Source organism: Python bivittatus, unplaced genomic scaffold (assembly GCF_059951505.1).
Source record: "Python bivittatus isolate LINGU-HERP-01145 unplaced genomic scaffold, Pbiv_v1 ctg000220_np1212, whole genome shotgun sequence".
In the NCBI taxonomy this organism is placed as follows: Eukaryota; Metazoa; Chordata; class Lepidosauria; order Squamata; family Pythonidae; genus Python; species Python bivittatus.
The window spans coordinates 15458149-15470488 of record NW_028277048.1 but is presented as its reverse complement, the minus strand read 5'-3'; the positions used below and the strand labels follow the sequence as shown (position 1 = coordinate 15470488).

The following is a 12340-nucleotide window of genomic DNA, read 5'->3' as shown; positions in this document are numbered from 1 at the left end:
TAGGAATGTCTGTGACTGGGAACCCAGCCTATACGTTTTATAGCTTATTAAAAAAAAACATATGAAATCCTTAACTGACAAAAGCCGTGATGGGCAATAAAAGTTAGTATCTGTCAGTCTTTATGGTGACGGTCATAGCATAAGGAAGATTGAGACTTGGAATGTAACAGGAGTAAATGGTAAAGAGCATAAATTAACAAATGAAATGGGAAAAAACATGTTATGGGGAAGAATGCAATAGCTCCAAAGAAAGTAAAGGTGTATGGTTAAGTATGAATGAAAGGGCTAAAAGGTATGTCTGAACATATGAATTGGTGTCATCCAAGTTAATTCTGAGTGCATATGAAAGTAGGAATTCATGGGCTGATGATAGTTGTTTCTTTGTCTAATGACTGAGAAAATGCTATTGTTCCTTATACAAAAGGAAAGGTGGCAAGAGTGAAGACAATAAGTACAGAGGCGTAGCTTTTTAAGAGCACCTGAGAAGGTATTTGACAGAATTCTGATTGAAAGGGAAGGAGAAGTGACAGTGAGCCAAATTTGGTAACTGCAGTGCTGATTTTATGCCAGGTTGGGGGGGGGGGGTGTCTATAGACCAGATTTCTGCTCCTCCTTCACTGAGAAATTTAAGAATGTAGTAAACCATTTGAGAAAATAAATGGGATATTTAACAAATGGTTCAACATTGAGCAGGGAGTAAGACAAAGATATAGAATGTCCCTTTGGTTGTTTAGTGTGTTTGATAAATGTATAAGAAATGCTTGTGGGCATGTTAGAAGTGTGTCAATTGAGGATGTGAATGTATGTGTACTTTCATGTGCAGACAATGCCCTGTGGTTAGTTGGGACTTGAAATGATTTGCAGCAAATGTTGGATTATATGATGCTATGAGGAATATGAGGAATGTGGAGGCAAGTTGTTGTGTTTTACAAGGAAAATGAAGTGATCAATGCAAGCTATATGTAAATAGAACACAAAAGCAAATAGATGAATTTGTGTACCTTACCTTTAGTAAGTGCTTACCAAACATGGAAAAATTGAGAAATTTTAAGATACGAAATACTGGTAGAAAGGTAGTGGATTGTAAAGAGTGAACATTTGTTGAAATAAGTAAAAATGACCATGCTTTAACAGCCTGCATGTGCCCACGTCGTTATGTGGAAATGAGAGTGGGTATGTTAAAGAAAACATAAGTTGTACGCTGTAGGAATGGTCCCTTAAGAAGTATGTGTGGTAAACTAAAAAGAGATGGGTCAAGAATGAATGTGGGTTGAATTTGGAAGTGAATAAACAGTACAGAAAAAATACATGATTTTGTCACATAAGGAGAATGAAGGAGGCCTGAAGTGCAGAACAATAGTATGAAAGAAGAGTGAAGGGACTGAGAAGAGAGGGTGGACTGAGAAAGTTGTAATTAGATGGAGATGATGAAATCCTGAGAAAGGAAGAGGCGAGAAGTTTAAACAACATAATATATGAAGCACATTGGAGGACTTGGTGGAAGCAAAGGTTGTTGGTGTTGGTATAAACTAGATTTAGTTTGATTTCCTTTTATTTTTTTATTTCATGCTTTTAATTGCTTTGACTTACTATGTTTTACTCCCTTTCTGTGCTTTGTATAACATTGCTTATCAGAAAGGGAATATTGTGATGGGTATGTGTGTATGTATGTATGTAAACACACAGGCTGTATACTTGTAATTCACTTGAGTCTCACAAATCTTAATTCCTAACTGAAGGCCAAATAACCCATTGCTCTCACAACATTTTAGGTTAGCTCCCATCATTCCCACCAACATGGAGAATTTCAAAGGACTGTATGAGTTCTAGCCCAAACTTATGGAGGGCATCAGGTTGTCTTACCCTGCCTAATAAACAACTGTGCTGTGTAGGAGTTGGTGTTATTCCTGCACGCACACCATAGTCTGACAAGGACAAAGTGTTAGCTATATATGTGATGAAAGTCACCACTGGAAGCAGGTCCTTCCATCATGTAAGCATAATAGAATGAAGGAATCACTGATGTTCAGTTGTGGGCTCATTCAGCCTTGCTTCTGTTCCCTTTTCCCTTTCCCTACCTTTACTATTATTTGAAATAGGCAGTTAATTCTGTAAAATGGCCCTCTCTTTCTCCACAACAAGTTCTCCCCATTTTGCATGGTTTGTTTTGGTGGCCTGACATCCTTTTCTATAACAGTCATCTTCAAAACTGTGTTACTTCAGTGGGATAGCATTTTTTTTAGCGAGTTCTTAAAATGCATTGCATGTTTTAGGAATGCCCACATAGTCAGTCAGTCTTCTTTGACTGCTTCTGGGTAGGATTCTCATTCTCTCACCTTATTTCCACAGTTGCAACACAAATTCCAATATAGCATTTAGATTGTAAGCTGGCAAAAATGGAAGTATCATTTGTTCCCTGAGCACTTTAATGGTTTTAATTTAATGGTGTGGAAACGCTGATCAGTACTTTATTATTTTCATTCTCTTGTTCTTTTATTTGGGGAGCTAAATAATAGTTCTTAATTATATCTGGTATAAAGGACTAGAATATGATTAACAAGTGGGGTGATGAATCAAGGTGCTAAAGTGGCATTGTTGGATTTTCTCTTTCCCTTTCCCCACTTTCCACCAATTTGTGCTTGTGCTTTTTTCGTTCAGCCTCCCAAAAAAGGTCACTTGCTAACCCTGTATGCTTTGCTGATGCCCTGATGCTGTTTTCATTGCTGCTGGCACTGTGTGTGTGCTAATGAAGACTACTTGGGGACCCAGCTGTTCCACTCAGTTTTTCTTCTTTGTTTGGCCATAGGCTGATGAGCTCAGCAACCCCTTTGGGCAGATCAGCCTCAGCCGCCAAGGCTCCACTGAAGCACCTGATCCGTCCTCCGCCATGTTCCAGCAACCAATCATGTCCCAGCATCCTCAGCAGACAGGATTCATCATGGCTTCCCCAGGGCAGCCAATCACTGCCTCCAACTACTCTGCCTCAGGGCACACGGCGCCAGCCCAGCAGGTCCTCCAACCCCAGAGCTATATGCAGCCTCCCCAGCAAGTAAGTAGCAGCACTGAGTGTGGGGCTAGCGCTTCAGTCAGAATGTCTTCTGCTTTGGATTTCTTGTGATAGAGCGGAATGATACAGTCCACCAGTATACATTCCATTATGGCACCGAGTGGCGGTCATGCCTCCCCTCTATTGAACCTGGATTAAAATTGGGAGAAGCCACTACGGGTTGGGGGAATAATGTTCAAGGGAAAAATGTGTACTATGATTATCTGTATGAGAATCAAAAAGTGTATTATACCAAGTTTTTAAAATAATGGGAGAGGAGCATACGCAACTATTTTTTCTGCAAACAAATTGATCCAAGGAAATCATAAGAGAATTCATGTAACATTATCACAAGACAGATAATTAGAACAATGTGCTCTCAACTCATGATAAACATTGATTACTTGTGAGAAAATTTTGAAAGTTTTGAAATGACGTTCATACCAAGCCATCACGCTCTTCCCTTTTAGGATAGCAACATTGCTCAAAGGACAGGAACAGAGTAAAAATAGTGAGCAAAAGGAATTAAGACATGAGTTAAAAAAGAGAAGGAAATACAGTTACATCTAGTTTTCACCAAACCATTCACTGTATCTCTGCATACATTTCTAAACTTGCAGGCCATTCTTGCTTCCCCCACAACTATACATGGCTTTATACTTTACATTTTGTACTTTTCACCTGTTCCTTTTGAGGCTCTTATCAACTCCATCCAACCATGCTTTTCTTGGACTTTCCCTTCCCCTCAGCCCATCCACTCTTATATCTTAGGTCTGATTTGTAATTTGAACCTCATTAGTTTTCTCTACATGACCATTCACCTCAGCAGTCTTTCATATTGGTCACTCATTTTTGTATTCAATCCACATTCATTTAATGTTTGTTAATTCTTGACCCCATCTATGTCTTCTTGTTTTATCACACATTTCTTTAGTAACCCATTCCCATTGCATTCAACTTAAATGTTTCATGCCCCTCATTTGCATACAATGGTCTTAAACAAAGACACTCTTATACACAGCCCTTTTCACTTCTTCAATAAATGTTTAGTCCTTGCAACAGACCAGATGCTACATGCTACCTTTCTGCCAGCAGTTGCATTTCTCTTATCCATTTCCCCATCTTTAGTAAACATTCTTCTGAAGGACAGCATTTCATTTGTTTGCTTTAGGTTTTTTGCCCTTAATGTATAACTTGAAATTGTTTGTCCTACTTTCTCTGGCAAATACAACTCCCTTGGTCTTTGTTACATGAATTTTCAGGTCCCTACTTCTCACTGCATCATATAATGTATCCACCATTTCTTGCGAAGTATTCAAGTTAAGGTACCAGCCTAGAAACCAGGAGGCCATGAGTTCTTAGACACGAAGCCAGATGGGTGACCTTGGGCCAGTCACTCTCTCTCAGCCCTAGGAAGGAGGCAAGGGCAAACCACTTCTGAAAAACCTAGCCAAGAAAACTGCAGGGACTTGTCCAGGTAGTCACCAGAAGTCAACACTGGCTCCAAGGCTCAAAAACCAACCAACAAACAAGGTCTCAGCCAATAACATGTTCCTGTCCCTGATTAACCTACCCCTAACTCTATCATAAGCACTCCTTATCCATAGATACATTAAACAACCATTACACATCCTTGCTTACTCCTTGCTCAGTGATGAACTATTCACTAAGCATTGTAAAAGCCTTGTCATGATAGTTGTGGTCCTAGAAACCCTAGTATTATGCAAAATCCTGCAATATGAGTAACAGGGCTGCTAGAAAAAATAGGTTTGGCACATTTTTTCACTTAGGTTACTGATTTGGGGGACAGGGAAGAGCACACTTATGCAGCAATAACACCCCAAAACAAGGAGAGAAGCACAATAGACATTAACAAAGTAGCATACAGGTAACAACTGATTTGAGTGGGCAATAAATAAAGCAACAAAGCATTGCATTCAACTGGGCAGTGCTCCCCACATTCATCTGCCATTTCTTGTTAGCCCAAAATTGAAACCCAGAAAAGTTATGCATAAAGGAACATACTTTGTGCTATAGTGGTGTCATTCCCCTATATATCAATCATACATGAGCAAATTTTTGTTGTATAGGCACATGCTGTAGAAGAACTGTAGAAGAACTGATTGTATTTATTCTTAGGAATACTTTACTTCCATTATATGCTGCTCCTATCTCATTTAGCAACTAACCTCACTGGAAACATTCCATAATTCATGCCTACTCACTTTATGATACACTTTCTTTAAATCAACAAATGTACAAATATTTCTCAGTGACCTGATAAAGAGCAAATTTTATTTGTTTGTTTGATTAGCCGCCCTTCTACCCAAGTAACTCTGCATGGCAAACAGAAATGAAATATAGCTATACAAGTTCGGTTCAAAAGAAACTGGGGTGAGGACCCTAAATATCTCATTTATCACCTCATTAAACAAACCTCTCCAGAGCTCCATCCTCATCAACAGTGCTTGGGGGAAGAGCCAGGTCTTCACAGCCTTCTAAAAGGCCTACAGGGTTGCATCTTTCCATTTCTATGGGGGAAGCTGTTCTGCAAAAGAGATGCCGTGACAGAGAAAGCATGCTTCTTGGGCCCTACCAGGTGACTGATGGGACCCGGAGTATGCCCACATCCCTCTTCTTGGCTTAAAGTTGCACTGCACTTTCCAAGTTTTACTTATTGTTACCTCTCCTTCCCTTTCAATCAGAATTCAGCCAAATATCTTCCCCAGCATAATAAACAAGCCCCCACTCCGCCACCTGTATTATTACACTATTGTATATTATTATTTTCATTTGTATAGGAGAACAACAGTGACCTTCTTCCAGTTATGAGGAACAGATGCAGCCTTCACACAGCCACATTAAACAAGTTGCAGAGCTACTCCATAAGAAAGTTACATCCATATTTTAACATTTCTCCAGTTACACTATCTACATCCACAGCCTTTTTTAATATTCTCGCAATGCCACGCCTGTATATTCCATGAAATGATGATTGCAACATAGATCTTGCAGACATTGTAACACCAGCACCACTACAGGTGAAACTCATCATGCTTAAATTAAAAAAAAATGAAATCAAATGAAATTTAAAAATTTTAAAGTATCAAACGTGATCTTGTGAGTTCACTAAAATCTTGCAAGATTCTCTGCTCTTGCATAGAACTGTGAGAGAGCACAAGCAAGAATAAACAAGATCTGGTCCTATTTTGGGCCATTTTAATATTTTACTGAAAGATAAATATAAAATATACCTGGGGTGCCAACAGCATCATGCAACATAGCACAGTGGTACTCCTCACCATAAAGAACTAATAACAAATAACAACAGCTACATGGTAACTGCAACGAGATTATTACATGCAAAAAGATGGAAAGAGTCTGAAATACCCACAGTGGAGGAATGGTGGGTGAGGATGACAGAATTTGCGGACATGGCAGAATTGACTTGTTAGATTAGAGAAAAGACAATAACTACATTTGTCAATGACTGAAAATCCTTTATGGACTTTTTACTGAAAACGGGGAAAAAATGAACTTGTGATTTATGGGTTTGCTGATTAGAAAAGATAGAATATGGAAAGAAGGGAGCCATGATGTAAACTTAGAGAGGATAAGATATAAATGCATTTACAACTGCTGCAAAGAAGATTGGAAGCCTCTTTCTTTCTTTCTTTCTTTCTTTCTTTCTTTCTTTCTTTCTTTCTTTCTTTCTTTCTTTCTTTCTTTCTTTCTTTCCTATTTACTTATCACTTTTCTTTTACATTTCTTTACTTTTTTCTTTAAATTTGTATTTACTTTATTAAAATTAATAAATTACATTAATTAATTTATAATAAAAATTAATTTAAAAAAAGAACTAATAATTAGTGTTTTGGATATGTGTTTGTGGATACATTTTGTTTGTGCTGCAAGGGGCAAGACTGAGTTTTCTTTTAGGAGACTGCAAAGAGAGACTGGCTCTCCCTCACCGAAGCTTATTTGCTTGCTTGTTGTCTATACTACCAGTCTGGACCAACTCTCGGTGGGGTACAGTCATTAAATGCAACACAACCAAACTTACTAATAAAGGTCCCCTTGACGCTACCTGCAACTGACTGAGAGCTGGAGCCCCTGCCTTTGACCCACTAGGAGCTCGGCCTTGCTCTCTTCTCTACCTCTTGTCCTTTGTTTTTATTCTCTGACAACATCCTTTCTCCTTCTGGCAGATTCAGGTTTCTTACTACCCTCCTGGGCAATATCCAAACTCCAGCCAGCAGTACCGGCCTCTCTCGCACCCGGTGGCTTACAGCCCCCAGCGCAGCCCACAGCTGCCTCAACAGTCCCAGCAGCCTGGTAAGTCTCCAGATGAGCAGTGTTCAAGCAAGGTGGGGGGGACCTGTACTTGTTCAGCATTGCCAGGGAGAGCTAAGCCATCTTGCCCTTTCTTGGAACCCAGACGAGCCACCCTATTTATAGGGCTTGAATCCTAGACACGTTAAAGATCTTTGTGAGGGCAAGTTTAGCTCAGCCGTAAGGCATGAGCAGGTTGTGTGTGCCCTTAAGCTCTTACCTTCTATGGATTTTCCATGCATTTGAAAACTCAAGTCTGAAGGGCTGTACTTATTGAAAACCAGTCTTTTGGAGAGACTAGTCAACTGGAGCTGATGAAGCAAGGAGGGCCCATTGAAACATATGAGCGGAAATGTAAAGGAAGCTGGTTTAGCTGTGGTTTTGGAGGCTACAGTGGAAAGCTGCTGCAGAACTTTGGATCTCTTTCCGCAAAGGAGGCACTAAAATAGTATCTTCAGTGGGATGAACCCACCAGAATTGGATACACATTGGGCTAGAAAAGATACTAGTTTAAGTTTCCATCATACCTGCATAATATGGCAGCTGCATGTTGAGCAAGTCATCTGCAATAGATAGTACAGAGGTAGGCAGCATTTGAAGGGTTAGAGGCTACTATCAGCTGTTTAACTTTGCAAGGGATCGCAGGGGGGCAGCTGCAGAAAAACGGTGGTGCCAGCAGAAGGGGTGAGGCTGATTTTGTTCCAGGCTTTTTTGGGGGGTGGGGGAAGAGGTAAGAGTGGGAATGGGGAGGGTAGGTTGGAAAAAAATACTATGAAAAATAGTGCTGCCAAACTAACTAGTTAACTGCTGTATTTTAGCAGTATGGCGTTATGATATTGGGGGGGGGGGTGCTGGATGGCATATGCGAGCTGCAAGTTGCCCACCCCTGAGTTAGTAAGAATTTAACTCACAGCATGATGTCTCTCTGCTATGAATGTTTTAATCCCATGCCAGCAGTAGGAGGATGTGGAGAAATGACAGAATATTATGACTCCACACATTGCAGTTTTTTCCCTTAGAAGTGTTAGAGAAGAGGGGAGCCAAGCACACAACAGTTGCATTGTTAACAGCTGTTGCATTTAGCCAATGTACAGTTTGACCCTCATATTAGCTGAGCTTTTTTGACTTTCCACCCGCTTAAACTCCTAAATATTTATCAGTTCTGAAAATCATATACAGTAGTGCAATTCACTGGTCAGAGAAGAGGTGCACCATGCATACACAGTCAATTTTCCCACATATTCTTCAAAAAGGTACTGAAGAAAAGACAGCAATAAGATATACCATGCTATGAAGGCTGCTAAGGGAGATATCGTTATGTTCAGGGGAGCTCTCCTTCCGTTTGGAGAAGGAAGAAGAAAATCTTCAGGAGCAAACTCAAAAGTTCCCCTACCCCACCAAAAGGGTAAATGTGCTCAGTGGCCACAGAAGGCAGAGTGGCTGGCTGGACTGAAAACACAACAGATGCCCCCCACCTGCGGGTCCCAGCTGTAATCTTCGCTCTCTTGTTCCGATGCAGGATTACAGCCAATCCTGTCCAACCAGCAGCAGTCATACCAAGGCATGATGGGAGTGCAGCAACCCCAGGGTCAGAGCCTCCTCAGCAGCCAGCGCAGCAGCATGGGTAGCCAGATGCAGGGCATGATGGGTGTGCAGCAGTCCCAGAGCCAGAGCCTCCTGAGCAGCCAGCGGGGAAACATGGGCGGTCAGATGCAAGGCCTAATGGTCCAGTACACTCCACTGCCTTCATATCAAGTAAGTGGCACCAAGAATGGAGAGCGGGGAGGGGAAGGGAAGGGAAGGGAAGGGAAGTCGCAATTCTGCTGTTACAGCACCGGGGACCTGGTATGAGAGAAGCGAACCCCACATAGGCTCTACATGGCTTGGAAACCTTCAGGCTGCTTTTCCAAACTTGGTGTAACATTTTCAGAAATCCAAAATTTATCTAGCCTGTTCAGTCATTTTATTTCATACAAAACCGACAATATGAACAATTACACTTCAAAGCGGGAACCGGGCAATAGAAGTGAACAGTTCAGATCTGGGAAAATAAAACAAAAAACGCTGCTGCTGACAAATGTGAACTGAGACAAACATCCCAGTGGCTAATTCTGTATTTTCACTTTCAGGGGGTCCTAGAAATAAGTTGGTTGTTTTCCCCAGCCTTTTTTTTTTTTTTTTCCCTTTTCCTTCTGGAAGCCAGGTGTCATGTCAGTTCTAGAAAGCTTTTCCAGTCAGTGGACAGTAACTGTATGCTAGGTATTGTGTAAACTGGAAAAAGATAAGCCACCTTCATTGGATAGCTTACACACAATGTACTATATAATCAAAGATCTGTATTCTGTGCAAGAACTTTTGCTTCCCAACTTCATGAAAGGTGCCCACACAGAGTTTCCAAACTCCTCAGAACTGTAGCATTTCTTTAGAATGGGCTGCTGTTTGAGAGCCCTTGTCTATCCGGAGTGAATTTTGCATGGGTCTGTAGTGGGTGATTCCTGGGAAGTACAGTAGTTCTTGAAGTATGGCTGCATTTTTGACGCAGCAAATAAGGAGGCATTGATAGGCTCAGTCTTCATACGTTGGAGTTTGTTCTGGGCGTGGATAAGATCTGAAAAAGAAATAAGAGCGCATGAGACCCTGAAAAGGAGAACGTGGAAGAATGGGGTGGACTGGACAAGGCTAGCAGATGAGTGTGGAGGAAAGAGTGCCCTGTTGAATACAAACTGCCTTTTCCACAGTAATGTACTCTCTCGTTTTTAAACCACAGAAGAATTCCTGCCAAATCAATATTCTCTTGCCAGAGCTGTAGAGACTGAAAGGGAGAATTTTAGAGGTCAAATAGATTCTGATATTGGAGAGAGGGGGAGCCTGATGTTTTTCCCACTCTTGCTCTATACTGTACTCAGGGTTCCCTTCACCGCCTCTTCCCAAGATCATGTATTCTCTCCCTTCTGCTCTTTAATTCCCCAAGCAGGTGCCAGTAGCGAATGACTCTCAAGGCGTGGTCCAACAACCCTTTCAGCAGCCCGTGCTGGTACCAGCAAACCAGTCTGTGCAAGGAGGGCTCCAGGCTGGAGGGATGCCAGTCTATTACAGTGTTATCCCCCCAGCCCAGCAGAACGGCACCAGGTATGAGCAGGAGCGAAACCTCTACATAACCCTTCTGTTTGGGGGAAACGTCAGTTCAGGATCATTATTTTCTTCCAGGGATTCCCTTGATAGATCAGCATTCTTTACTTGTTTAAAAAACTTCCTGTTTTGCTGGGTTTTAGATGCCATGTTAAAAGAAAAGAATTAAAATCTCCGGCATTAGATTAAGGGAAGGGCTTTGCTTGTTTTATGCTATTTGAATTAGCTTGAGAATTTTATTACCAGAATTCAGGTTCATGATGTTTTTTAAAAAAGGAATTGATTGACTTAGTTACCAGATTTATATCCTGCCTTTATTTTGTGCAACTCAAGACTGCATACATAGTGGCCCAATCTCCTACTTTCCTCACAACAATAACCCTGTGAAACACGCTGTGCTGAGAAAGAGTGACTGGCCCAAAATCGTTCAGCCGCTTCTGTGCCTAAGAAAGGAATTGAACTCATGGTCTCCCAGGTTCTAATCCAGCAGAGAGAGAGAGAAACAGACAAAGATCCTCAAGAAATATAGTAAAGTGCAAGGCCAGAGTAAATTTATGGGCATGTGTTAAAAGTCTTTCTATGCTACATTTCTGTTTAAAAAGAAATATCCAAAGTAATGCATACATTTTAACCCAGTGATGAATTATAGCAGAAAGGCCACCTGAAAAGAAGTCAGGAGAGAGTTGTTCACAAGATCTTTATCTGTCAAACCTGGAAGCTTCTATGAAGCAATGTTATTTATTTTGGCATATTCACCATATTTATACACCACTTTTCATTTCTGTAAATTCTGGTTTTTAAATGATAGAAGTCACTATAGAGTTCATTTCTCCTCTGAGTAAATAGCAAAAGCATCCTGCTCCAGCAGTTTCCCTCTCTGATTTCTTTAGGAGCATCCATAGTCTTAGCAGGTTGCTAGTATTTGTGTCCTAACAATGCGTGAGCTCCTCAGAATTGGCATAAACCCTAGGCAAGATCTGCCTGCTTGAATCATCTGAAAATCATTGGGGAGCTTCAGCTTTAGCCTCAGCTTTTGTGCTCAGCAGGCTTGTTGGCTGCCTCTTTTCACTTGGGTAACTCTGATCTAACCAGTCGCCTCTTACGCTGATAGACCTCTCTGGGACGAGCCCAGTACTAGCAGCCAGAGAAAAAGGAAATGTGTATACTGAGAGACGTTCCTATTCTCTGTAGCCCTGAATAAGCATCCCCTTAATTGAAATCAACCAAATAGCATTAGACTGGTGAAAATTGCTGAGCACAATGTGGCTGAGGAACACTCAGTAGAAATACAGTGTTATCTCCATCATGATGATCACCTGCCCCAAATGGTCTCCTTTTTTCCCCTTTCTAGCCCTTCTGTTGGCTTCTTGCAGCCTCCAGGTACAGAGCAGTACCAGATGCCCCAGTCCCCTTCTCCTTGCAGCCCACCCCAGATGCAGCAACAGTATTCAGGTAAGGCGGGGTACTTTATCTATAGGTACAACAAACCTGGGAGACTGTGATTGATCTACATTTATTTATTTATTAAATTGATATGCTGCCCATCTCCCCCAGAGGGTGACTCTGGGCAGCTCACGGTTAAAATAAAACCTCAAAAACAGTTAAAAATATAAATGACACATTAATTTAGTTAAAAAGTCAAACTATATAAAAAGTCCATATACATAAAAAGACTCAAAACGTTCAAGATGACGAGGGGGTGGAGGGTAGAATCAATTACCCCACGAGCCAATTCCAGTGGTGTGAGCCCCCCTCAGACCCCAGGCCATCTGGCATAGCCAAGATTTCACACTCTTCCTGAAGGCCATGAGAGTGGGGGCACACCGCACCTCA

The 12340-nt window shown here is 41.3% G+C and overlaps 1 protein-coding gene across 9 annotated transcripts in view; it reads left to right on the top strand.

Annotated features, from left to right (window-relative positions):
* The window catches only part of R3HDM2 (R3H domain containing 2), a 167033-nt gene that overhangs the window by 142476 nt on the left and 12217 nt on the right, over window positions 1-12340 (top strand). For 5 of the 9 annotated variants that reach the window (XM_088137957.1, XM_088137953.1, XM_088137954.1 and 2 more), the window contains 5 exons: window positions 2807-3049; window positions 7255-7381; window positions 8898-9133; window positions 10350-10507; window positions 11859-11959. In XM_088137957.1, the coding sequence (XP_087994083.1) occupies window positions 2807-3049; window positions 7255-7381; window positions 8898-9133; window positions 10350-10507; window positions 11859-11959 (865 nt within the window). The remainder of the gene's footprint in view (window positions 1-2806; window positions 3050-7254; window positions 7382-8897; window positions 9134-10349; window positions 10508-11858; window positions 11960-12340) is intronic. The other 4 variants (XM_088137960.1, XM_088137955.1, XM_088137962.1 and 1 more) reach the window with 1 other exon arrangement.